General features: G+C 40.3%; 1 protein-coding gene across 2 annotated transcripts; it reads left to right on the forward strand.

Annotated features, from left to right (window-relative positions):
• The first annotated feature begins 1,262 nt into the window (after nt 1-1,262).
• On the forward strand, nt 1,263-27,288 carry usp12b (ubiquitin specific peptidase 12b). Of its 2 annotated transcripts, XR_014699104.1 has the most exons (11): nt 1,263-1,481; nt 7,921-8,001; nt 8,152-8,235; nt 11,415-11,544; nt 11,999-12,267; nt 12,430-12,506; nt 12,619-12,702; nt 14,988-15,185; nt 16,810-16,888; nt 20,949-23,464; nt 26,895-27,288. XR_014699104.1 is itself a non-coding variant. In XM_084546147.1 (10 exons), the coding sequence occupies exons 1-10, from the start codon at nt 1,434-1,436 to the stop codon at nt 21,048-21,050; spliced, it is 1,152 nt and encodes a 383-aa protein (XP_084402273.1). In that variant the 5' UTR covers nt 1,263-1,433; the 3' UTR covers nt 21,051-27,288. The 2 variants fall into 2 exon arrangements, 1 of the variants encoding a protein (XP_084402273.1); XM_084546147.1 differs by having other exon boundaries at nt 20,949-27,288.
• The last annotated feature ends 507 nt before the right edge of the window (nt 27,289-27,795 follow it).

Below are 27,795 nucleotides of genomic sequence, written 5' to 3' on the forward strand. Positions count from 1 at the left end.
TTATCACGTTTAAAGTATTCGTGTCTAAAACTTTTTTTAAATGCCTGGAAGCCGACCCTAACTTCACACGGCCTCAAAACTTCAAATCTTCAAACTTCAAACCCTCAAAACTCTCACGCCTCACATGAAAATGATTAATCTTCATGTTTTAGATGACCATTTATTATTCTATTATCTATTATATAATAAATAAGAAATCTAAAAAAAAGTAAAACATTTAAAATCTGTCTCAAACCATAGTATTTTTGTAAATGTGGTCAGATACAACCACTGAAAGAGTGCACCGCCCGCCGAAATCTGCCCTGTATACAGAATCCAACTGACGAAGTGCATCTGTGTTGTGCGTCGGCGACACTCCCTCACAGCTTCACAGGCTGGACGGCAGGAAGCTGTAAAGGCAGTCACAGAAATCACAAGTAAACTCGGAAATCACTTGATATTACTTTCAAAATAAGACAAACAAGGCAATCAACTACTCATGACTTTTGTTTAGAGCTCTTCTTAGTTACTGGTATAAAACAGTATAATTAAAGTTCAAATTAGTGCTAACTAGAAACTGGACACAGTTTGAATGTTTGTTATATATATATATTAACTGCATTATTTGATGATTTTTATTAGATTGACTAAATGTTTTTTTTTTTTTTGATACTTTGTACTGAAACTGTGGACTTCCTCACAAGGTGGAAAGTTATCAGGATATTAACTTTGTGATTTTTTGTAGCAGTGAAAGTATAGTTGTCTATTTTCAGTCCACCTGTCATATGCATTTAAATAAAATAGAAGATTTCTTTTTCAAGTCTGTGTTTTGCTTTCCGAAGGCAGAGCACATGACACGCGACTGAAACAACACATACTGTGTGTGCAACAGAAGAAAAACATGCAGTTTACTGTCAGGCTGACTTTAAATTCTCTTTTGCATCAGTGTTTTGCGCAGAGTATAGAGTTTAACACTGTTTTCAAGTTCATCTGCTAAAGTAAAACAGGATTAAGAGGTGTACCTGCAAGGAGGATTTATTAACAACTATTTTTTAATTTTTTTTTCTAATGCAAAAGGTGATTAAACAGTTGTGATATGATATTGAAGCCCACATCCAAAAACAATATCGATTCATGTGAGACAAGGAGGGGGTGTTAGGGTTACGGTTAGGGTTAAGAATATAGGGTTAAGAATGAAAATAGATAATTGAACTTGGAAAATACGTATTACACAAAAAATATTAGTTAAAGCAGAGTGTTTGTAAGTTATGTTAAAATATACACGGTGAGGAAAGTTCGTTATTTTGAAATACCAAACCGGAAGAGCTCCCTGTCATTCCGTGTGACTTGACAGTATTAAAAGACAGGGGCAGAAGGCTCTCCCGGAACTCTGCAGCCGCATCGGCTCTGATTATTTCAACATCGGGGGTTCGGTCCAACATGGCGGCTTACGGATGGAAATACTGATGACAGTCCGCAAGATCGCCTCGATTTGTACGATGGTAAGTGCGCTGAAATTCGGCTTTTGTGGGTGGTATTTGTGTGCCCGCTGTCCGCGCCTGTGTCCGGTCCCCGGGGCTAGTGAGCCAGGACGCTAAGCTAGGCTAGCTGCTCTGCTACTAGCCTGTTTGCTAACCTCTGAGAGAAGCATGATAACAACACACCAGGGTTTCCAGAAAGTTAGAGAGCTTGGCCTGAAAAGAGAAGCTGTCCACCTCTTAGGATAATGTAGCTGTCTTTAATAATAAGGCGGTTTTAACCTAAAGCTGAGCCTCTTTAATAGTTTATTAGCTAGCTTGTGGTTTGTTTATATGAGGGCAGGGTTGACCAGTGGACGAAACTAAATAGCTTAGCCCAGTGTTAGCCCCCTATGACTGTTAAACATGGCCGTATGGCTAAAGTTGTTTACTATCGCATGAAAGTTTTTATGACAAGTGTTCATTTCACACCATCATATTATATTGAAAAGACGGGAGAACCGATAAACGGCAGTGGGTGTAAACACCAGCTCGCACCGCTCTCTCTTAATCTGGAGAAATTCAGCATTTCCTGTCATGGGATACTCCCTGGATGTTTTCCGATAGCGAATGCTCAGGTTTTTGGTTCTCAAAATATTTAGATCACACTCTTAGACTGAAGAAGCCCTTATCATCAGGACTGTATTTAAAAGGCAGTTATGAAGAGAACAATTTAGATATTTTATAGCTTGATTGTCTCCACCTTTGAGCCAAAATGACCCGTGATAGGTTCTTGTATTGTATGTAGCTCTGTACACATGCACCTATCAGGCACACAGTTAAAGTCTGTGTAGGGAGTAACATGGATGATCTCATTACCATGTAATGTTCTTCTGGGAAACCCGGTGGTACGTTGGAATTGCTGCAATATGTTGCGTTGTCTGAGCTCGGAAATCATTGGAAAAATGTCAGTGTCAAGGAGGTGTCCCCTGTGTCCTGGCACCGTATGCTCCATAAATAAGACATCCTAACCAGACTGTCTAGCTTATGTAAAAGAAAACATGATTTAGTGGACTGGACGACCTTCTTCTATTGTTCCGTGGTCCAGTCCCGATGCTTACATTTCCACTGTAGGAGCACTCAGCTGATGAGTGGCATCAGCATAGACTACTTTCTATCAGAACTAGAGCTGCAGTGACTTGTGGACGTCATCGATCATTCCAACTGTTTCATTATTTCGATTTGGGTGGAAGCTGTTGCAGTGTTTATTGAAAAAGACCTCACCCAAATGTCAGAAGTGAGAAAATTTATTTAACAAAGTCCTAGATGCTTGAGAGATGCGTGTCGTCATTATTTCATCCTGTAGAAGGCAGTTATACGCCAAGTAGATTAAAATTTGCGAATGAAAGAAGAAGAAGTTAACTGTTAAGTATTTGGAGCATAGACTGTAGAAAAAGTGGCTCCTCAGTGAAGTGAAGTCGAAGCATGTGGCGCTCCCCCTGGTGGCTGGCTGCAGTGTAGGTCGTAAGCTTTTCCATGTAAGTTCGTAGGACTGTGAGTGTAGGACATGGAGTAGGAACATCAAATTAACTGTTTGTCTGTTTGAATCCTATTAGTAGTTGTGCTATGAACTGTACTAGCTGACCTCAAGGATCTGAGGAATCTTTGCATTTTTTTTCCACTATGTTAAACTTTTGTTTTGTGAGATTGTAAGTGAGTTAATGTAATTAACTAGATAGTTAAAACAACAGAGCATAGTATTAACCAAATGCCAATGGAAATGAGTCTAGAGGAAGTGTGGTGGGTGGGTCATTGATAACGTGGCTCCACTCTTTGACAGTACTGCACAGAATCTGGCTCCAACTCGCAAGATGGTGCCATCCGCATACCTGGAATTGTAGCCTCAGTTTGTCCAAAGGGGGGGAAGCGGAGATGTGTCGTCCATTTTTTTCTACAGTCTATGATATGAGATTTTTACAAGTTGCGTTTTGTTTCTGCACATACAGACCTATAAAACTAAACATACATTTCCATCAACTGTGGGTTAATGGAATCGCATTTGCAGACACAATGACAACATTAGGTTTGCGAAAAATCTCTTTCATAGCTCCAAACGAACTGATATTAAATCAGCAATTAAGATAGAGAGAGAGAGAGAGAGAGAGAGAGAGAGAGAGAGAGATACTATATACTTTACCTGTATATTGTAAAATCTTGTGGCTGATTGGTGTACAATGCTTTACATTATAAGCAGCCTTTTAGAAGACTTTAATTACATATCGATCCTTGGACTGAGATGTAGAGTTCAGAGGTCAGCTGCTTAAACACACTTTCTTTGTTGGCTTAAGACATTCGAGCACAGATTCTCTATTGGAGGACATCATGTTCGACACCGAGATCAAGAGATCATAATTTAGCCTTATTTACTGCCTAGTGTGATAGCTGTGTTATGTATTGCAGAATACATAGACAGTGCAGTTTAAAGCTCAAAGATTAACTTCTGCCTGTAGCGTGTCCTCTTTCCACCCGGCGCACCTTTCAGAGCTGACAGACAGTTAAGGCAGAAGCCACACAAGAAGTCTTTTCTAATTTGTTGGCTGCTGTGTGTATGTATGTATGTGTGTGTGCTGAAAGCAGTAAGCTCTTACTTAGGGAGTGTAACCCACTTAGTAAGTAAGTATGGAGGTAGCATTTACCAGCAGCTTCCAGACAAATACAAGCTGCGCTAAACATTAGTGGGGGCTGGTGAGTTTGTTTGCCTCTTTGGCAGCCCACCAGTTTCTGCCTGTTTGTTTGTTTCTTTCCAGATAATCAATTTGGCTGGTGAAGCTGTGAAAGCTACAGACAGGGATGCACAGTTCAGACAAAGCAGCGCTGAAACCCAGTGTTATGATATTTGATTTAACCTCTCAGCATGGCAGTAAAAGTGGTATATTGGAGGAAAAATGTAGAAGATAAAGGTTCACCCAGAACAGTTGTAGACCCTCTGATCTTATTAGGACTGCAACAATGACGTTGAGAGGTGTGGAATGCGTTGAAGAAGCGTGGGAGTGTTTATTAAAAGTATGAAGTTATCAAAAATTTGTAAGTTCAGAGACCCTGACGCTTGAGAGATGCTTATCTTTGTGAAACATTTATCCTGAAGAGGGCAGTAATACGCCATTAAATCAAAATTTACAGAATTGAAGACGAACTCAGGAAGACAACGAACCCAAGAAGAAGACAAACTCAAGAAGAAGAACCCAAGAAGAACTCAAGAAGAAGACGCACAAAGACAAATCTGAAAAAAAAAATGAAGAAGACAAACCCAAGAAGAAGAAAAAACTCAAGAAGAACCCAAGATGAAGAACTCAAGAAGAAGATGAACCCAAGAAGAAGAAGAACTCAATAAGAACTCAAGAAGAAGAAGAACCCAAGAAGAGACATAATGGGTAAAAAAAAAGTTTATCCTGAGACTTCATCCTTTACCCTGGATACAGCAATGAACCTAACAGTCTCACCACAAGATCCATTCATGCTGCTGTTTTGGAGCTTTAAATTGTATGTAACGCATCATAAATTTGTTGATTTTATTTATTTTTCCTGTACAGCTTGTTGCATGTTTTATAGACAATCATTTATTCAATCCTTTGAAGTAAATATACCCAATTAGGTTCAAATAAAGCACACAGTTATAAAACTTTTCTTCATAGCGTCCTCTAGACTGATTGTCACGATTATTAAACCTGATCGTAGAATTTAATAAAACAGTATCTTATCTCTGCTGTGCGGAATTTCCTGTGATGCCTTTAAAGCCGCCTTGAACAGCTGGCAGACTTCACTTTCACCTCCCTCAGTTCAGGACTCATTTTAAAGCAAAACCTCATTTTAAAGCAAAACCTCATTAGCGCGTGTGTTTTCAGTGTTTCTTGACAGCTTCTTTTCTCCCCACCACACAGATATTTGCCTTCCTATCCTGACTTGCCTTTCTATTTGTTGTATGCGCTCCTTTTGTTTACAGCCCGCTGCTGTTTGGAGGCCGTGTTTGTGAGATAAATAACCCGAGCCAGGCTTTCCTCCACTTGCTCCCTTGTTGACTTTACATGGACAGCAGTGTGGGTATGAGTAAAATCAGCATGACTCCACTTATGTAGTTATTCAGCCCTGAAGGAAAAGCTGAATCATCATCATCATCATTTTCATCATCGTCATCTTCATCTCCATTCCTCTCTGGTTCTCTCTGTCCTGGCTTAATGTAATACTCAAGTTTCTAAACGCTCAGACTGAGTCACAGCCAAAGAAACTGTTGATGTAATTTATTGAGACACTCTTTCTTGACTTTTTTTCCTGACTTTTTCACATCTTGTTCACCTCAGTTTGAGCCAGCGAGACTTTAGAAGACATGTCACCTTATTTTTGTCATCTTCTGAAGAAGGTAGTTGTTATAACTTAGCTTGTTCATTTGCCTATGAAAACCAGTCAACCCCTTGGATGTTTTACTCAATTTTTATTATTATAAATGCAGTCATGTCTGATATAATATTTACAAAACCTCATTACCTCGTTAAGTGATAATGGTAATGTCAGTTAATCTCATTATAAAACATAATGTAAAAACTAAGTGATTGCAGTTAGTATTTAGTTGAGGCACCACAGTACTCATCTGCCTTTACAAACATTTTAGGGCCTCTTTCTGAGAAACATCCTCACAGCATGATGCTGCCACCACCATGCTTCACAATGGTTATGATGTGTTTTTGGTGATATGATCCACGTTGTTTTGATACTTGAATCACTGGAGGAAATCTGGGGATTTTAGCTGCTTTTATGGCATATAATAAAACCAGGAAGTGGCCTTTAGTAGCATATGATTCATCACCGTGTGTGACCGATGATTTGCCTCTTTTATCCAGTTAGTTTAACCGCATTTTATCCAGTTACGGCCTGATGCCGATGCCCTCTTCTGTGCTGTGGAGTGCTGGGGAGGCAGCACTGAGAGGGGGTGAGCATTGCGGCTAGACAGGCTGATGCATAGGCTGGGCTCCGTGGTGGGGGCGGAGCTGGAGTCCCTGGCATCCGTGGCAGGGGCGGGGACCTTGGGCAGGCTCCAATTACCAGGAGGGGGACATTGGGCAGGGTTGTGAACGATGTCCGCCGCCCTGTGCGACACCGTGGTCGGACAGAGGGGCTCGTTCGGTGACGGGCTGCTGTCTATGTCCTGTGCCATGGACCGACTGGGGGGTCATTTGTCCCTCGGGCCATGGGACTATACAGATCTATGTTTCGAATCTAATCTAATCTAATTCAACAATAGTTGCTGATGTGAGTGCTGATTTTAATTGAAAATATAGCTGTATTATTTGTGTGCAAAAGGTGGTGCTTGCATCTTTTTGTAGGTCTATTTACATTGTCTTGTTTTGTGTCTTTTTGTTTTTGTACAGTGTCCTTGTGAGTCTTGAAAGGCGCTTATAAATAAAATGTATTATTATTATTATTTAGGCAACAAACTGCTTACGACTTGCAGCTGTACTGAAAAGCATCGCTGCCATGCTAGCTCAAGAAAGCCTTGCGGAAGACACAGTTGCCAAGTACTGACCAACAAACGACAGACAAAGCTCACTGTTGTAGTCTAAATGTCTCGGTGACTGGGGCTGTTTCATTACTAATAAGTAATAATTGGCATTTTTGGTAGCAGGAGGTAGCAGGAGACACCATAGTTGGGGATGGTGGTAAACATCGCGTTGACACAAATCCACACAAATCGAGTTGTTGCAACCCTAGAAGAAACCATTCATTATAATAATACAACACAAGTTCAGATTTATTTAGTGTGGCTCTATTTAGGAAACTTACTGTTTACTGCATTTGATCATTTATTAGCAAAGAGTATTGAGAATGATTGAACTTAAGTGACTTGTGCTGATTGTAATAACAACTAGAGCTGTCTTATTAATCTGCTAAAGACTACTTACACCTGCTTAGAGCGTAACAGTAATGGACATCTATGTCATTTTGTATGTCTATTTCCAACAGTTTACAACTTGCAAATGCACCAGAAAGCATTGCTACTATGCTAGCCTTTAGCCTCTGCTCTAGAAAGTATTTTCAAAATCGCAAACTGCAACAAGGGCAACTGGGGCATAGCCGTTGTGCTGCTGTAGTAGGTCGACCATTCCGTTTTTGCGAAGCGTCCTTTTTTGCCAGTTATGTGTTCCGACCGTATCGACAGTCAGGTTCATTTTTGGTGCCAGCGCTACCTTGAACACATGATATTGTATAAATGTACAAACAGAGGATATGAAGCAGGAAACAGATGGCAGAGAAGTTGGGCAGAGAGAAAATCAAGCTGGAAAATGGGAGATATTGAGTAGGAAATTAAGAACAAAGGAGTTTTTTTTAATGGGCGATTGTACTGGTGTACTCCTACTGAACTTTGCATCCATGTTTAATCACAGTCACCACAACAAAACATGTGAAAAGGTATTTATTTTTTTTTTTTCCTCAGGGCGCCAATGCCTCTGCCTTGGAAAAGGAGATTGGACCGGAACAGTTTCCCGTAAATGAACACTACTTTGGACTGGTCAATGTAAGTATCAGTCATTACACTGTATATGTGCTGATTAGCTTGATTAGCACTCTAGGAAAACCATATCCCCATTTAAGAGCTGCAAAATGATGAGTGCAACCACAGCTCTCAGTGATCTCAGACACAATCCTTCTCTGTTTTCTTTTCTAGTTTGGCAACACCTGCTACTGTAACTCAGTACTGCAGGCTCTGTATTTCTGTCGACCGTTCAGGGAGAAGGTGCTGGCATACAAGGTAAGTGATGAGAGAAAGTCTGCATGGTGGTCCGCCTGCTCACACTTTAAGAATGCACTTTAATGACCAAAAGTACCACATTGCCCTGGCTATGAGAAAATATTTTATCTGGAAAAAGTTTTTATGGTGGCAGCATTGGTGCTGCACATGACTTGTTTGTAGTCCTAATGCTGCTGACTTAGCTACTTGTGCTGTTTAAATAGACAGTAGTAGTAAGGAAAACTGATATTAAACATATTTATAACTGCGATTTTCAAACTGTGATGCAACGATTGTGGTGACAGATTCTTAAGAAAGTAAGTGCTGAGACCGGAGAATGTATCGTCATCTGTGAAATTAGTTTCAAAGGGGCACTGGCTAGCTACTTAGATGGCCACTAAATGAAATGATCTGAGAAGATATGTGTGTTTTTGCACACCAAACATCAATCACTATAGAAACAAAGGGCACGACTGAAATTGAACGACAACTTTATCAAGTTTAACTGTCTACTCTTACTACTAGTACTACTCCTATTGAACAGATTATCAGAGGTTTACACTACTCCACTACATAGATAGATAGATAGATAGATAACCTTTATTGTCCCATAAGGAAATTTGTTTTGATTGGTCTGTTTTGACCAGTCTGATCTGATCTGAGGTGGTTTCATGAGGCATTTTTACTGGCTAATTAGCAGTTATTAGTTACTAGTGTCTATGTAAAAGCCATTCATCCAAGTAGCAGACAAGTTTTACATTAGCTCAGCCACTTTATTTGGAGCTAGAACGGAAAGCAAGCATACCTGAAATCTGGCTTATAGTATTAAATGCACAGAAGAATTGTAGGTAGGAATTGTAAGAAGGAAACAGTTTTCCCTGCAATAATTAACCTCTTAATCTCTTTGATTTGCCACCATAATGCCAACCATCCCCACCCATCATTAATTGTCTACTTGCTTTGGGGTTTTTTTGCCCGTACAAGACCTTGTTTAGCAACCATTCAGTGGTTGCTAGAACTTCTTTTTCTGCTGTCGAGACAGACTCCCTGACTGCAGAAACTTACCCCTTATCCTCCAGCGAGCAGCCAAGAATCACTGGTGGGACTTCACTAACACTTCACTGTTTGGGAATATGTGTCCAATAACCAGGACGAAGGCTTTGTTGCTCTTGGAAGTCCACTTAGGCGTTCTGCACAAATGTGGAGTTTACAGAATGGTGCTCTTTGGTTTTATTTTTATGCGCGAAAAGCCATCAGGAGTGAGGGGAAACTGGGGTGGGAAAACTACGGCCCATGGGCCACATCCAGCCCGTTGGTCTTTTTAATCCGGCCCACCGAAGATTGATACAGAATTGCCCAAATCAAATCATATCATTATTATTACTGCATTCATCTGACCTTGTCCTGTAATGCCTGGCGTTCCACCAGGTGGTGCATTAGGCGCAGTGATAACTTGACTAGATTTTGCGGAGCCTGTGCTACTTTCTGTTATTACTCTGCTACTGCTCTGAACCCAACAAAGGGGAGTTTCTCAAAGAGTGCATGGTAGAGACAGCAGGTATCTTGTGTCCTGAGAGCAAGAACAAATTTCCAAAAATTAGCTTATCACGCAGGACAGTGACTCGCCGTGTTGAGCTAATTGACGACTTAGAAGACTTAGCTAGCAAGCTAAACAAAAAAGCGGAGTCATTTACATTATATTCCTTGGCACTGGACGAAAGTAATGACATAAAGGACACCCCTCAGCTTTTAATTTTTATCAGAGGGATGACAATTTTGAGATAATGGATTAGTTATTGGCCATTGAATCCCTAAAGGGGAAAATGTGGGGAGAGGACTTGTATGACAGCGTGTCGGCGGTCATCAAGAGGCACAAGCTACCTTGGAGTACGCTTGTTACCACAGATGGATCGCCAAATCTGACTGGAAAAAAACGTTGGGTTGCTCAAAAGAATCCAGGAGAGGGTGAAAGAGGACAACCCTGAGAAGGAGGTTATTTTCTTACACTGCATAGTCCACCAGGAAGCACTGTGTTCTCTGATATTGGAAAAATTGACAAGTCACCTCAGCTGGTGTCATGTCCCTTCACACAAGACCCTGAAACTGCACCACAGGAGTTGCAGTTGGAACTGATTGATCTCCAATGTGACACCGTCTTAAAGGAGAAGTTCAACTCTCTTAAACTGGATGAGTTTTATGCTTCATTAAGCGCAGCCAAATTTCCAAACATCCAGAAGATGGCACAGAGGATGCTGGTGTTGTTTGGCTCTACGTATGTGTGTAAACAGACTTTTAGTGTGATGAACACCAACAAAGCACCCCACAGATTCCAGTTGAGTGACGAACACCTCAGATCTGTTCTGAGAATTGCACTGGCAAAAAAGGGTGATCAACAGCACTGTTCCCATTGCTGTCCTAAAGGCTGTCCTCTCACTCTCTGGCCAGTACAGTCGTGGTAATAATTCACAGATATTTCCTTAAACTGTTGTCTTCCATAGGTCATCAAAATCACATAGTGTGAGTGGTGTGGTTCAGTAGATAAGATAAAAGACAAATCAGATATTAAGGTTCAGTCCAGCTGGACGCTAGCTCACTTGTGTGACTGACCAGAGGACTGAGAACTAAAAAAGGACTTTCTTCTTTTGCTCATTCTTCTTCATGTTCACATTTTCTTCCTTTTCTTTCCTCTTCTCCTTTTCCTTCATCTTTGGCTCCTTCTTCTGCTTCTCCTCTCTTTCTCCCTTTTCTCCCGCTTGTCCTGCGCCTTTTCCTTTATCTTTTCCTGTTCCTCTTTATTCTCCTCATCCCCCATTCTTTTTCTGTCGCTTCTTCTCTTCCTCCGTATTCTCCTCATCCTCCTTGTCCTCTTTCTGCTCCTCCTCCTCATCATTGTTCTTTTCCTTTTTCTTCTTCTCCTTGTACTCCTCCTACTTATTTTCCTTCATGGTCTTCTCCTCTTTTCCTTTCTTCTTCCCTTCCACTTTTATACCCTCATCATACTCCCTTCCTCTTCTCCTCTTTTTGTTCTTCTTCCTCTCCTCCTTTTTCTTCTACTCATTATCACCCTGTCCCTTCTTCATCTTCATCCTTCTATTTTTCCTTCTCCTCCTACACCTGATCCTCCTCTTTTTTGATTCTCTTTCAATTCTTCTTCCTCCTCCTCCTCCTCCTCTCCTCCTCTTTCTCCGCCTCCTCTCCAGGTGCAGCCTCGTCGTAAGGAATCCCTCCTCACCTGTTTGGCCGACTTATTCAACAGCATTGCCACGCAGAAGAAGAAAGTTGGAGTCATCCCTCCTAAGAAGTTCATCTCACGGCTGAGAAAAGAAAACGGTAGGGATCCAAGATCCCCATAAAGAAAGATCTCCTTATATGTGGAATATTCCTAGGACACTTGAGAATGTGCAGCTGCTGCTTACATCAGACCACATGACTTCCTGTAGTTTCTCAGGAAGACGTCTATCCACCACCAGGTGTTTGGAAATCTCAAATGTTCTTTCATCGAATGCTTCTTTAGATCAAACTCGATTTGGCAACTGAGAAAGGGATGAGGCAGAGAGAGGAGGAAAAGGAGTCTGAGTTAAGGAGAGGATGAAAGGAAGGGAGGATTATCTCGGCTGAGAAGTTAATGTCACAGCTGAGGAAATACAATTGCCACCAAAATCATGGAGCGGAAAGCAGATGAAAAAGAACTGATGCTTCTAATTGGCTATTTGTTGGCTTGGTCATTTTGTCTTCTCTCTTTATTCAACTATTCAACCGCTTTTTCCACATCGCTCCCTCTCAGAGCTGTTTGACAACTACATGCAGCAGGATGCCCACGAGTTCCTCAACTACCTCCTCAACACCATCGCAGACCTGCTCCAGGAGGAGAAGAGCCAGGAGCGACAGCAGAACGGAAAACTGGTACAGAACGGAGGGGGAGGAGGAAGTGAGGGGGGAGGAGGAGGAGGTGGTGGTGATGGGGAAGGAGGAAAGGAGACGCAGCAGACTTGGGTCCATGAGATCTTCCAGGGAACGCTGACCAATGAGACTCGCTGCCTCAACTGCGAAGCTGTAAGTGTACTATTTTAATATTTTAACTCCACCTTTTAATTACTGTTAACAGTGATTCTCCACATTTTGAGAATTCATTTGTTCATAGTGTGGCTTCATGAATCATTTTTGTGCCTTTTCAGTAAGTGTATCCATTGTTTTATCCACTTCCTCATGCTGCAGGTGAGCAGTAAAGACGAGGACTTTCTGGATCTGTCGGTGGATGTGGAGCAGAACACGTCGATCACACACTGTCTCAGGTACGCTTATTGATCAGTCTGCTAAAGGGAAAGTATCCTTTCTGTCGCCTAAAAAAAGAAGGCCACTTTAAAAAGGGATCATGTCAGTGAATGTGTGTTTTCTGCTCAACAGGGGCTTCAGCAACACCGAGACATTATGTAGTGAATACAAGTATTACTGTGAGCAGTGTCGCAGCAAACAGGAAGCGCAGAAACGGTGGGTGGCTTTTCATTTACTTTAATTCCTTCTTCCCTCTTCTTGTCTTTTCCAGCCTTAATTCCAGTATTTTAGATTTGTGAAAAGAGTGTGATTCTAAATTGGCCGTAGGTGTGAATGTGAGTGTGAATGGTTGTCTGTCTCTCTGTGTTAGCCCTGTGATAGACTGGAGACCTGTCCAGGGTGTACCCCGCCTCTCGCCCGATGACAGCTGGGATAGGCTCCAGCAGACCCCGCGACCCTTAACAGGAATAAGCGGTTACAGAAGATGAATGAATGACTGAATGAATGAAAAGAGTGTGTCATTTTTTTTTTCTGTTAGAAAACCTGCTTGGAATAATTTATTAATTGCTTTTTTGATTTATCTATAAACTAGTTTCTGAGTAGTAAAATGTACTCTTTGGTTAACTTATCACTAAATAGTGGAGACAACTTCCACCATCCATCTTCAGTTGAAACATTTTCTCATAACGACATATTTAACAAGAAGTCTATAAATGACCCTCTTAGAGTACAACTTTAATGGGAATCTACATAATTCAGTTTTATAGGTCTATCTGTGCCGAAGCAAACTGTTAACAACTTATAAATGAACTGGAAACCAGTGGTGCTATGCTAGCCGTTAGCATCCGCTCTAGAAAAGTTCTTTTTGGAAAAAACATCAGATGAGGATTCAGCTACAACTCCCAAATACTTGACACCAACCAACAGTAATAGTCCAAATACTGACGCTGCTGTCTTGTTGTTTTGAGTTTGGAAAGCTGGTTGATGTTTTCTGCTGTGATACTCATGTATAGTGGTTGTGTTGCTGTGGTAGGTCGACGATTGAGTTTTTGCGAAGCGTAGGCTTGTGTTTAAAGATTTGAGGCTTACAACTTGGAAATGAACTGGAAAGCTGGAAAGCTCTGCCATGCCATCCATTAGCACATTCTCTACAGAGCCTTTGTTGAGTTCCTGTCTGGAAAACAACAGATGAGGATACAAGAGCAACAAAGCTCTGACCACCAACCAACAATCTGTGTCTGTTTAACGAATTCTCACAGTTTTGATGGTCAGGTTTAGGCTTTTTGGGGGGATTTGTTGCTATCCTGGCAGCGACAGTGGCCTGGAATTGATGCAAACACTGCAACGTGTCAACAAATTCAGAGTATTTACAGATGAGTTGTCCTTGAAATAAACTGTTGCTACCATCAGGAAGACTTTCCAACTTTGCAGTTATGTTTGTTCAATACTCAACCTACTTAAAAGAACAGTATTAGTTGCAATATCAATTGACAGAACGAATATAGTTATCCCATACAAAGATGGAAGTCCAAGTCGGTCTGTAAATTCCTTTTTTTGAAATTAGTGTTAAATGACTACATTTTAGTTTTATTAGAGTCTAAAAAATACGTTTAGTTTGGATTATTCCAGAAAAAAGTACGGTGGTGCCCATTTATGTATCATGTGATTTCATGTATCTTTCGTCATTTTGAAGCACGAACCGACAGTTTTTAAATTTTATTTGCTGTCGTCTGAGTCACCATTGACTCTACATAACCGTGTGGGAGTTGTTGTCACTGTCTAAAAACTTTCACACAGCTGTAAGTGTGCTCAACGACCTCAATTTTTTTTTCTAAGCGAACAAATACGGTTACAGTTTGTTCCATTAGTACCCTTGAAACCACATCTGATGTCTCTATAGCAACTTGCCACGGCCTTCCTGTTACATACCGAGTTGTTCATGATGTGTGTTGATCTGCTAAGATGTCTATTACTAACTACTGCGCGACAGTCTTTAATTTCACTTTTAAATTACTGCCTTCTGTACAGTGAATACAAACCGTCTGCTCACGAGTGCTATGTGTATGTTCATACATACCAGACAGTGTTTTTGGAGCACCTGCTAAGTGCACCAAGTAATGTCCATTAAGGACATGCCGTCATCAGTGACTGCAACTCGCCATTAACAAGGAGCAGAACGCTCAGAGTGCAAGCCAGAGGTCTGACCAAATTAGAAGGAACACAAAGTGTCTAGAACACACTTCTTGTTCCTGGTAGGAGGTCTGGAAACAATAGTGGTGTCAACATGGAAAGCTTTTATCCCCTTTGAGTTTTTGTCTGGAACAAATGGCTCTTACTGCTTTTTGAGCTTCAGCTTCCCTTTGGTGTCTTTCCATGAATGATTTTAGTTTGCCTCGTGACAAAAATGACAGTACACTTCTGCGAAGGTGAACTTTGTATTCTGGCATTCACTTTACAAATTCTTCAGAAACACCATTAAAAACACTTTCTATCTTTCCCAGGATGAGGGTAAAGAAGCTACCCATGATCCTCGCCCTCCACCTAAAGCGCTTTAAATACATGGACCAGCTGCACCGCTACACCAAACTGTCATATCGCGTCGTCTTCCCCCTGGAGCTCCGCCTCTTCAACACGTCCGGGGACGCCACCAACCCTGACCGCATGTATGACCTGGTGGCTGTCGTTGTACACTGTGGCAGGTAGGTGTTTAAAGCATTACCCCATAAAGTGGAAGAAACCTACTGTTTGTTTGTGTGTTTTTTGGCAGTTTATTCAACAGTCGGAAAATAATTCTTTATCTTGACTTTTATTTATGATTGTAAACTGCATTTAGGCACGGCACGTGGTTTACAGCAAGTTGTTACACTGAAGTTTTTGTTTTGTTTACGTCCATTTCCTCATGAGATCAGGCCCCAATCTGGCATTATCATCTAAATAATATCCTGTAGCGTTCGTTCTGTTCTTTTCAAATCTTGTAGTATGTCCATTTTTTTAGATTAGACCGAAGAATGCCTGTAAAGATTCTCCTTAAGTGTGTGATGCAACCACATTTCAAAATCATTTAGGATTTCAGAATTCCCAGAAACCTAAGCCAAGCTTTACTGGAAGTTTTCCAACACTAATGATAATATCACAACATCCGGTAATCCCTTCATTGATTAATTGCCCAGCCTTGTAATTGAGGCATTAAAATAGCCTGACATCCCCCACCCACTCGTTTTTTGCAGTGGAAAGTTGATCTGGAGTCTCTCTGTAGAGAACTGATTATGCTCCTGCAAAGATCTGCCGGGTCAATCAAATCATATGGGTGGGCTTAATGTGGTGATGGACCACATGAGTATCAGCGATGTAGTCATACATGTCAGGCCTCATGGAGTTTAATGTAATTCCAACAAAATGTCTTTAATTGGTTTAAAGACTTTCCAGTTGCGTGCAGAGGTATTTTTTTTCCCAATATATCAGTTGAAACACGCTCCATGGTGAACTCCAAATGGCGTTTTACCAGACTCTCACTCTGGTCTATGCCAAACTAACCGATACTGATGGGTTTTTAACATTGAAATATTTTAGAAGTTTATTTAGAAATCTTCTAGTAGTGATCCGATTTCCCCAGACACCATATACAGTATTATGTGAGGGCTGTGTTACCTGTTACAGGCACATGTTATTCTTTGCACTGAATGATGTGTATGGTTCACAAGAAACAATCCTCTCACGGTTCTTATTTGCATTTTCTCCTTATCCTGTCAGAGAGCGCGACATTACTGGACCTCATACGTCTTTTCAGAAGCTTTTAATGCACTGAGTTTATCCATTAACTACTTACTGGATTAAACTGAGATGAATAAAAACAGCTTAATACATCCATTTGTCTTTGCATACACGTCTGTCTGCCATTATCCTCAGGTTGCTTGAATCACTTCTGGTTAATTTTGGGTGATTCCTGGATCTGAGACATCTGATTATCTGACGTCAGCTGGTGTGCAGGTTATTAGTCACTGTGCAGCAGGTGAAATTGATGTAATCTAACACCGTTGTTGTCCTCAGAAGGATATACATCATACATAAAGGCTGACGTGATGCAGCCTGTCAGTGTGAACATCTCACAAGCGAAGCTAATTTATCACACACACATTTCAGTCAAAAAAAAAACAAACTACGTTTTCACATTTTAAACGTTTTTTGTTGACATTTTGATTTCAGCAGTGAAACATTTTACTGACATTTTACTGCCGCAATAAAAAGCCTGAGCCATAAAAGCACATATGTAGTTCCGTTCAGGTATTCTTTTCCTGACTTGTCTGTTTTGATTTTCTTCTGCAGTGGTCCCAACCGCGGACACTACATCACCATCGTCAAGAGCCACGGCTTCTGGCTGCTGTTTGATGACGACATCGTAGAGGTGAGACAAAAGCTTTCACTTTCCAACTCGGGAGGTGCACGATCCATTTCTCTGCTCGTCACATGACGCCTGAACTTTCATTTCATTTAATATTTTATAATATATATATATAGTACAATAATAATATATTTTACAATAATTATTATTATCATAATAATAATAATGAGAAAATAATGATGGAAAAAAAATACTAATTTAAAAAAAATAGATACCAAATCAGACTTTTAAATAAAGAGATTGTTTCTCATAAATCTCTGTATGAGTTGTAATTAAATGAAGAATACAACGTATTGTCCTGTCATCGTCTGTCAACACTCTCCATACAGACATTTCTCCTCTTGTCCTGGCCCAACAGGAATTTCAAATAGCCGTCTTCCAGTCTCCGTGTACATCCTGGCACTCTTGAATGTTTTGTCTGGAGTTCTGTGCTGCCGTCTGGGCCGACCTAGATACCTGAGCCTCTGTTAAATAAGGAGACGTTAGTATTTGGTTTAGTGATCGCGATACAGGTGAAAGTGGAAGATAAAACAAATAAGGAAATACCTGTTTTATAAAGGAGCTGTGGAATGAAAATAATGTGCAGCAGCTCGTTTGTCTTTCTCATGGTCATCATTCATCCCAGTGGTTTCACTTAAAGAAAAGGGCTCTTTGATCGTGATGACCTGGACAGCGCATTTTTAAAATTAGAAAAAATAGAATAGACTGCTACCGTGTCTGCTCCCGCCCTCCTCCTCCGTTTAATTTTACAGCAGGTGATGCTGATATGGAGATCGGGCTTGTGACAAACGTTTCGGTTATTTTTAAGCATGGATTTTTCTCGCTCAGATGATTTAGGTTGTCGTGAAATCGCTGCTCCCCTGCTGCCTCTGCTCCCTCTGCTGCCTCTCCTGCCTCTGCTCCCTCTGCTGCCTCTGCTTCAAAATCATCTGCTTTTCCTCTGTGATGTGGCTACAGGGGAAAACACGGCAACATACATAAACAGCAGTCTGAGATCCTGGTAGCATGTGCTATAGCGCTCAGTCTCTGCTGAATTATTTCCCAGCCCCACACACATGGCAGCGGTCAAAGATGCAACAGTTTAATAATTTAGCAATCCAAATAGGAAGATTAGCCAGCATCTCATTCCCCTCGAACATATTCAAAGTAAAGTTTATTAGCATGTAGTTTTAACCAAAAACATGATGTAGCTCCTTAGTCAATGGCAGCGGACCACATCACTACGTGTCCAAAGCCTCGGCATGCTGCTGAGTTTCAGCTGCAGCCCAGCAACCTTTCAGTTTGTTGTTTTTCTTTCTTCACGCCAGACAGAACGAGATGCCACAGCCTTCAAACTGTCAGCAGTCGACTGGCTGTGCAGTCGTACTTATGAAACATTCCAGGGTTTGTCAGTGTTAAGTCAAATTACATGAAGTTCAGTTTTTGCTGACATTGTAACATTTCCTCATATTTTGTGTTCAAACCTTCCCAATCCCAGGTCAGTATCCATGACATTGAGTCCTTGGATCAGACTTTGGATCAGAAAGAAGTCCATGAGTCCTTCTCTCTGATCCAGTTCCATTTTAGCTGAATCAAACAAGTAGAGACAGTGGAAGGATTTTCAGAAACATTTTCTCAATTAAAGCAGTTTATTTGATTTTAAAACTCCCAGGCCGGTGGGAGACGTCGCCCTGCTGTTTGAACACGGTTCAGTCTCAGTCATCGGGGGACTGATGTTTAAAACTGATCACAGCGCCGCCGTATTTTTCCACTATGGCTGGAAAGAGGCCCGCTCACACATCTGGTCAGGAAGATTCTGCTGAGCTTGCGGGGCCCAAACACTAACTTATCATTTTTTTATGGTTTGTGGAAATTTACTCGCTCCGTCTGCCTCGCTGCTCTTTATTCATGCTTGAGCTCTTTTATTTTATTTTTGTGTCTTGTTTTCACCGCTGTTTATCTGTAGGTATTTACCTATAAAAGCTTCTGTATCTTTTTCAGTTCAGTTAAAAGTTTATAGTCTTCCCTTTTAATTAAAAAAAAAAACTACTGCTCAGCATAAGAAACACTTGTGAAGGCCCTGTGAACACAATATAAATACAATATATTTGATATTAAATGGAGATTTGAAAGGAAATGAAAAAAAATGCCTCAGTTGCACAACCGATTGTTCAAACGCAGACCTCCTCAAATACCTGTTATGTCTTCAAGTCATCTTTACACACAGGTTATACAAGCTACTGGATGTCAAGCGTGGCTGCTAGCAGCGCCATTCTCTCTTTGAGCAAAAATATCTATATTTGGGTTACCAGTTATTTTATAAAATATGTCTAATATGTCACATTGGCTCCTATATGGATAATAAATGTTCAAATATTGCCCATCATCTAATTCTAACCTCTCTCAAACAAGGAAACAGGGAGAAGCAGCTTTGCCTCCCTTGTCATATTTCTCTGTTAAACAGCAACATTTCACCCATGAATAGATAACAGATGTTTAACTGTACTATTTTTGCCAGGTTTGAGGTTAGTAATCGGAATCAGAATCAGAATCAGAATCAGAAATACTTTATTAATCTTTGGGTTTGTCACGTCTACAGTAAACCACTGTATAAAAACACAAAAACAGAATTATATATAAAAAGAAGAAAGAATAAGTTAATAGAACTGTAAAGTCTGATAGCCACAGGTAGGAAAGATTTCCTGTGGTGTTCTGTGGAGCAACTCAGTATCAATGGGTGCGCTGAGATTGTTTCATTGCAGCAAGGCGGTCATATATTGATGTGATGGATGACAGTGACACCCTAAGTGCTTAATTTTTATGTGACAAAGCCATTCTGATAGCTTTGTGGCCTTGTTGGATAGCCGATTGCTACATTTAACACAGAGCAATTTTGGAGCATGTTGCGAGTCAAGTACGACTCTTGGCATTTTCTTTTAAATACAACTTTTGTTGGCACTCTTGGGGTCTTCTGCTGTCTGGTTCTTCCCCTCTTTTCAAAGAAGCTCTTTAGAGACTAGGGATGTACCGATCAAGCTTTTTGCCTCCGGATCTGATCCGGATCATTCAGTATTCAGCATTGGTGATCCAAGTATCAATTCCACCTAATAAACTAATAGAGACTTTTCTTATCTTACTTGTATCCTCTAAGATGTAGAAATCCAATAAATATGGCCGTCATAGCTAATGTAGCTAGGAAAGGCTGTCTGACTTTCGGTTTTTGGCAGCTTTGATGCTAGCCAACCGCCATTAGAACAGAAGAAGTTTTTTTGATGTTACAAGGATGCTCTTTTGTTGTATGGTAGACCTAAAATAAATAACTTCAAAAGATGGGGCTTGGCTTAAGCCCAATCTGATCCGATCTTTTTAAAAATGTCTGGGTCAGCCCTGATTACAATCGGCACATCCTACCAGAGACGTTTTTTTTGTTGTTGTTGTTATTGTTTTCTCATTTTGGCTTGGGTTAGCTTGCCAGCTTCATCTTCCAGGCATAAAAAACTGACATAGTCAAGCTTTGAAAACAGGCACAGACGAAAGAGACAGGTAGACGATTTGGGCATTTTTCAAAATAAAACACCCTGAAGACTCAGATTTTCGATAATTAAAATAATGGTCAAATTTTTTTATTTTTTTCTTATTAAATTTTTTATTTTTTTTTCTTCTGTCTGATCCGGTACAGAAAGACTTACAACCTGGTGCGGTAGCTGGTTGTGTACCGTTGATTTACGGGACATGTTGTTCTCAAGTCTATCGTATACCTAACGATACTTGTTAGGTATATCTTAAAACTTAAAACAGAGCAAGGTTTTCTGGTTTCTCTTGCTTCTTGTTTTTATGCTAAGCTAATCACTTTCTGGTGCGTACTCCGTTACCAAGCCTCATGTTATCATTGATCTAACCGTAGAACAACTGTGGATGTCCACCATCACTAACATTGACAGTGGATGGAACAGAAAGCTTTTAACAGCCTCTACAAACAGAAGGAATGATGACTGCTGCTGTTCAGTTGTCAATAAAAATGTTCTGCAAAGTGATATGAGATCGCTGATTATATCTAATGTGGAACCTCCTTCTTCTTTTGTAGAAAATTGATGCACAGGCGATCGAGGAGTTCTACGGTCTGACATCGGACATTTCCAAGAACTCAGAGTCAGGATACATCCTGTTCTACCAGTCCAGAGACTGAACCAGCCAGCGGTGAATCCCCAACAGACTGTCACTCAGCAGAAGGGGGAGGAGCTAATGGCGACCACTGGCACCGCCCAGTATGCTCACATAAGTATCCAGGCTTTATTTCCTGTAGGCGGAGCTTTGCACTGGGGCGCCACTCCGATCGGTTGAGACATGTGCAGGTGGCGTGCCAGCCTCCTGGATTACAGTCATGAAATCCACACTGAGTCCACACTGCAACAAGCACCTTAAAACGCAGAATGGCCGATTCCACTCGCTTTGCACTGTGGTATCAGCTGGTGAAGACTTGAGTAACACCAATCCACGAGGCTGACATCGCCTTGCCCACCGTGGTCCGTGTTTGGAGGTGAAAGCAGTCGTCACAGAGTAACCAATCGGCCGTTTCAAATGAGACGCATAAGCAAATTGTCTCACAGGACGGCGCGGTTACCATGAGTGTCATCAGAGTCTTCTTTAGCAGTTTTTTTTTTTTTGTGCATATTATCCCGTGCTAATTTAGCTGTCCACAGCAGCTGTAAAGCTTCTCGGGGCTTTAAATTAACATACTTGTGTTCATTCACAAAGTTTCTTCCCAAAACTAATATCTGGAAGCGTTGTTTGAAGTCCCACTTGTCACAACAAAACCACTGACACTACCTTTAGTGGCTGAAGAGTTTGAATTTGGGGGTTAATAACAGAGTGTAAAATGAAAACCAGCCACCAGAGAGTAGTTGACAAATCTGATCAGGACTCGTTATTTTCAGTTTTCATTTGTCTTTATTTTGAATAATAAAAAAAATAGTAGAACTAATTCACTTTAATTTCAGTTTTCAGTGTTTTTTCAGGAGTTCATTTCAGTTTAACTCCAGGCTTGAGGCTTAAATTAATAACAAGCCTGTTCTACTTTTTGTGGCTGGTTCAGCAGTTACCCGCGCACCGGTGTGAGCCATGTTTTGTGCCACAAAGGGGGAAAACTCAACAAGGGAAGATAATGAAGTATTTCATCAGCATAAGCTAATTTTTTTTTTACACAAGCTTTGTGTGGTTTTGACAGCAAATCTCATTTGCAAGTAGCTTTGCAGGTTTTGTGTTGTCTTAAAATGCCAGAATATGCACATTTGTACCACTTTTTTTTAAAGAAGGCCTCCGATCTGTCACACACTACATCCAGGTTAAATGTATCGATGTGTCTCATGAAGCTGTTTCAGTACTCCTCGTAAGTTCAGCCACACTCTGGCAAATTTCAGCTCTAACTTGAGTGTCTCTCTTGCAGCTGCAGCTCTGGCAGGAACTCAGATCTTTTACATAACTTGTTTTTCACTTCAGAATCATAAATTGCTGCCCTCTGTAATGCTGAGTGGTGGTAGCGGTCTATTTTTTGGTTGACTGTACGGTGTATTTAATGCAGTACAACTGTCTCGGCGGTTTAAAATGGCTTCCTCTTCTCAGTGTCTCAGAGTCATTAGATATTAACAGAAGAATTGTTTGGGAGATATTTCTTCCGATCGTTCTTCATGTGTAAGCCTTGTTTCAGCCATTCCTTAGGAAGACAGACAAACTCCTCCCCAAAGAGCATTGTCAGCAAAACTAATGTTACCCACGTTTTAAGCAGAAACTCCTCTTCATCTCCTAATTCGTCCATACCTCCTCCATCTCCTTCTTTTTATTATTCTTCTCTTCTTCTGTTTACGTCTCTTTCTAATTTTTGGCCTCCTCCTTATACCTCCTCTCCTTTTTCTCCTCTACCTACTACTTTCCCACTCCTCCGTTTCTTCCTCGTTCTCTTCCTTCTGTATCCTCTCCACAACTTCTCCTTGTACCTCAGCCTCGCCTGCTCCTTTTTTGCCACTTTCTTTCTCTTCGCCTCCTTCGCTTCCTTCACAGCCTCCCTCTACTATCCCTTTTCTCTTCTTTCGCTGCCTCCTTCTCCTCCTTTGCCTCCTTCCTTTCTTCCTCCCATGCTCAAGATATATTTATTCCAGACCATCCAGTTAAAGTACTGTGGGAGATATTTACTGAATTTAATAAAACCCCTATTAGATTTCAACGACTTACTCCACCTTTAATCAGATGTTGTCATGTTTCAGCTCTAATCGTAAAATTACGCGGAAGATGTGCATCATTGTACTGCTTCCACTAGCATTATACAGACCAAATATTAAACAGTTCCTTCATGGCTGGTAATCCTCATACGTTGTGTAATTAATGGACTCGAGTTTAGGAGAAAGCCATTTTAACGCCTTCACTCCCTTGAGCCTGCTGATCAGAACATTTTTCACCTCTGTTATTTCTTTAGTAAGTGCGCAAGCTTAGTAAAGTATATTTTACACTGCCAAGCCCATGGAGCTCCGCCCAACAAGGCTGTCTGGGTTAAGAAGCAAGCTCACCCTTGTAACTCCTTCATCATCACGGAGCCGAAGCAGATGGAAAGTGAGTGGAAAATTGCTCGCTGTGGCCTTTAAGGTGTTTATATTATACAGTAGTTTAGCGGGCAGCCAGTGGAGGAAGTATTATTTGAATGTTAAAATGTACAGTTAAATGGAAATGGGTCCTGTAGCACACCGTGTGGGGTAGGGAGCATTTCAACAAGTCTGACGTCACTCCCTTGTCTGTTACGACAAGAACACCCTAAACGGAGCAGGTGTTGGGACACCTGGATGTTGCTGGTTTTGCTGACTTTTCACTTTACCTTACTCTCATCTAGGTTTGTCATAGTCCACACAGGCCCAGAAATCAAGCATTTCAGAAATTAAGTGAGTTCTTCGGTAAAAAAAACTGTTCCAAAGATGCAAAGGTGGTTTTTAAGTACCTGTATGATCTATGAAGCGACGATTCTGTTCTTCAGGATTCAGGAGGTTTAAAGCTGGCCTTAATGCAGCACTAGCTTTTATCCATTATGGCAAACTCAATATGTGACAAGTAACATTTAGCGGATGCAAAGTCAAAGAAATTATTGATGAAAAAAGGTCCTAAAAAGCCTTTCTTCTTCTTCGTTTACTTTGAAGGCTACATTCGGCGTGCTTGCTCTTGATCTGCCCAGGTAATGTTAAAACAGTGGCTATGTTTACGTGGACAGTATGTTATCAAGGTGATCAAAGTTATTCTCATTAGATATTCCAAATAATCTGGTTACATGGACATGGACGAAGAGGTTTTTTTTTTTCTAACTTTATTGACAACATTAAATTTATTCACTAGACGAAGGTGACCAAGATGGAGCCATGTTTTCAGTGTAGCTGCTAACATGGATTTGTTCATCTTTTCAGACAATTGGTTGAAAAACTGGTTGTCTTGCTCTCTCCATGTTTCTGTCCCTCCTGGAAACTCGTCACCTGGACATATGTGTTCATGTAAACATAGCAGTTGTCAGGAAACACAGCCACATTTTTTTTTTTTTATTTACTCCAACCGTCTCAGACAGCTCAAAGTTTTGAACTCGGTGTAAATGGCAGGAGGATTTACAGTGACTTCAGAAAGATTCCTCCCAAACACTTCATTCACTGGGCTTTAAAGTCGACACTATTTCCTTTTCATGTCTGTGCTGCTCTTAAATTAACTAATCAACTCAAAGGAAACGTTCCCACGTTAAAAGGAACGCGTTCCGTTACAATTTCACAACTGTCGGACGTCAGAAAAAGTTGGTTCTGTTTGCTAATGACTTGAAACACCAACAGAATCTGTGGACTTATTAAATACTTGCTTTCACACATACCAAATGATGTTCATACTTTAATCTTTTTAAACATTACTCAAAGTATACACGATCAACAAACAAGCACAAAATCGCATTATTTGGGAGAGAAAAGTCCACAGATTCAGCTGGTTTTGATTCTTGATGAAAATCATCAGTTCTCAAAATTGGTAGATTTGTTTTATTTTTATTTTTAGCTATAAAAATAAGGCTCTTTTTTTAATTTAAATCCTATTAATATTATTATTCTGAATGTTCATGTTAACTTTTTTTTCTTAGACGTTTCACTTGTTTTTGATATATTTTACTAATTTTACTAGTCTACCATTTGTGTGTAGGCAGCTGGATATTTGATTTGAATTTATTCTGGGAGTTACGTGATGAGAGATATTGATGTGTACATAAATACAGATATTATTGGAATATAAATAATTTGCTTTTGCTTGCTTGAAATAATCAGCAGACCTAGATCAAAAATGTTAGAGAGGTGTTATATGCTGGTGGTGAACCAGTACGCCTGCTTCTTAAAATGTAACAAGCCCCGACCATCTGGCATTGCAGGCAGCCTGAACCAAACAGTCCGAGTAAATTCGCTCATATGTAATCTGACAGGTGACCTGGAAATGGCAATCAAAATATATATATATAAGGGACTGCTGAGCAGAAACTGTACTGTGATCACTGTGTTAAAGAAAAATCCAGTTTAAAAACACTGAAGGACTTTTTCTGTTTTCACCTCTTGGCATGGTTTCAGTTTGAATTTAGCTATTGTTATCTGGTTAAATCATGATGGGACTGTGACGTTATGTGGGTAATCAGTATTACAACTCAACACTGCCCTCACCAAAACTTCAAATTCAGAAAGAGTGATTCAGCCTGAGTGTCAAATAGTTTAAAAGTTTAACAATATCCAACTTTAAATTCCTTGATACCTCCTGTTGCCCATGTATTGTATTGCTTCATTTGAATATTAATATACATATTGGGTAAGTCATTTTCAAATATCAGCTTTTGCATTTGCCAAATATTCTCGATCACAAACTTTTCAAAACACAATGAATGAATGTACAGGAATTAATTTAACGTAAACCCAAGTTACCAGGCAGATAAGGCTATAACAGATCAGATAAATAAAACAATTAATAACTGACCAAATATTCATTAGACCCAGAAATGACTTAACTTAGAAAATACAGTTGCACTTCAGGATTGAACCACCAACATATGTGTCTAATCAAACTGTTAATGGCATTGTTTTCCGTTGAAAGTTTTTCCGATGTATAAAACAAAGTGTCATCTGCAAGGAGTGAGACCCTCAGATTGTCTAGCCATTTTTTTTTTTTTTTTACCACTATCGGCTAAATATTCAGTATATCTTGTAACTTTATAAGCTCATATATGGCCGTCAGTGGTTGACATAATCTTCTCCTGTGGTTTTAAAGCAGCAATTATGGGGAAAAAAAGTTGTTTTGGAGAAAATCAGAAGCACCAACTTTACGTCTCAAAATATTTCTTTACAGTAGAAAGACTGACATCTGGTGGATTTTTTCTTTAACAATTGTTCCCTCAGCACTCCAGTCATCCACATCACTCCTCTTTTTCAGACTCAGCAAGGATTGTAAATGTCTTCACATGAAATGTGACTGAATGTGCTTTTAACACTCCGATATTGTACGTTGAAGCTCGAGTGAAAAGTGGCAGCAGCCTCACATACGCTAACAGCAAACACATCAGAGCAGCTCAGTGCATTTAAACTTAAAGAAAACGGAACAATCTGAGTTCATTCTGAAAGCTCTGCTCTTATTTTGGCACCAGTCTCAGACGGAGAACTGTTATTTACCCTTGTAGGTTTATTTGTGGCTGACATGTTGTCGGCCAAAAACTGTGTGAAGCTGCACAGAGTCAACGGCTTGAAGCTACAAACTGATCTGAAGGACCAAGAAGTGAGCCGCTACCCTGTTTTGTTTCCTTTGCGTGAGGCTGCTGCTGCTGCTGTCTGAAGTTCATTCATTCTAATCACATGTAGATGCAATTAAGTTTGGGAGCGACGGGTGGTTCCGATGGTGTCCTAACTGTTTGAGATTAAACACAAACTGCTTTTGAAGATGGAATTTTCTGAGCTGTCTCTTATTTCTCTTAAAATGTATGTGCTGTGTATTTATTTTGCAGTGGATGAGATGAAGAAGCAGCTTTCGCACCAATTTGAATACTGTAAAAGGCCTTCAAGCAGGTTTACATCATGGGAAGAAGGAGTGTGGTGCATGAACAACATGTGGTATTTCTAAGATTTTGACATCAAAAACTGAATAGTCTTAGAAAAATCATCAATTGTTATAGCAAGGTTGTCATATTTTATGAATGATTAATTTGCCACTGATTGTTTGGAAGTAAAATTAGGTATTTTCAATTACATGTCCTAGGGTTTGGGCCTCTTTACATTAATCAGATAAGGATTTCATATATGTTTTGATTTGTTACAACAACATACATTTATATTATTCCCATAAAAGATTGGAAAATTTGATATATTGTTATCATTGGTTCCGTGCCAACACACAGTATCTAATACTAAAAACAAGTACTTTTTGCACTAATCTCATTGAAGTGTTTTTGATAAAAACATATAAAGATACTCAAGTTAGCTGGGGAAAAGAACACAGTAAAAACCCAGACACATTTTATACCTGCTACTTCTTCGTGTTGATGCCAGAATAGTCCACAGTTGTTATTACTGCATACTGTTATCAAGTAAACAGTGCTGCTTAAAAGCTTTAGAGCTCTTTAGAATCTTCTACATTTCTGCATAAGAATGACTCAAAACGTCAGCAAATTGTCACACAGTTCCTGAAAGTAGTAGAAAGGATTATGTGAAAGAGGCCTGTTGCTGTTTAGAAGTTATCCTGGGTTACTTTGTGACCTCTAGGGCTATTATGCGTCTTGCTTTCGGCCTGACTTTTGACGGTCGACCACTCCTGTTAAGGGTAACTGTTGTCTTAAATCTCCTCTATTTATTCACACTCTGACTGATTGTGGATTTGTGGATTCCAAACTCTTTAGAGATGGTTTTGTA

The sequence above is a fragment of the Chelon labrosus genome (assembly GCF_963514085.1).
Source record: "Chelon labrosus genome assembly, chromosome: 1".
Classification (NCBI taxonomy): Eukaryota; Metazoa; Chordata; class Actinopteri; order Mugiliformes; family Mugilidae; genus Chelon; species Chelon labrosus.

Bases quoted from the DNA above. Each gene is read 5' to 3' on its own strand.
- usp12b (XM_084546147.1), top strand. From the start codon at position 1,434: ATGGAAATACTGATGACAGTCCGCAAGATCGCCTCGATTTGTACGATG. The intron at 8,002-8,151 runs GTAAGTATCAGT...TTTCTTTTCTAG, and splicing joins ACTACTTTGGACTGGTCAAT to TTTGGCAACACCTGCTACTG. The intron at 16,889-20,948 runs GTGAGACAAAAG...CTTCTTTTGTAG, and splicing joins TTGATGACGACATCGTAGAG to AAAATTGATGCACAGGCGAT.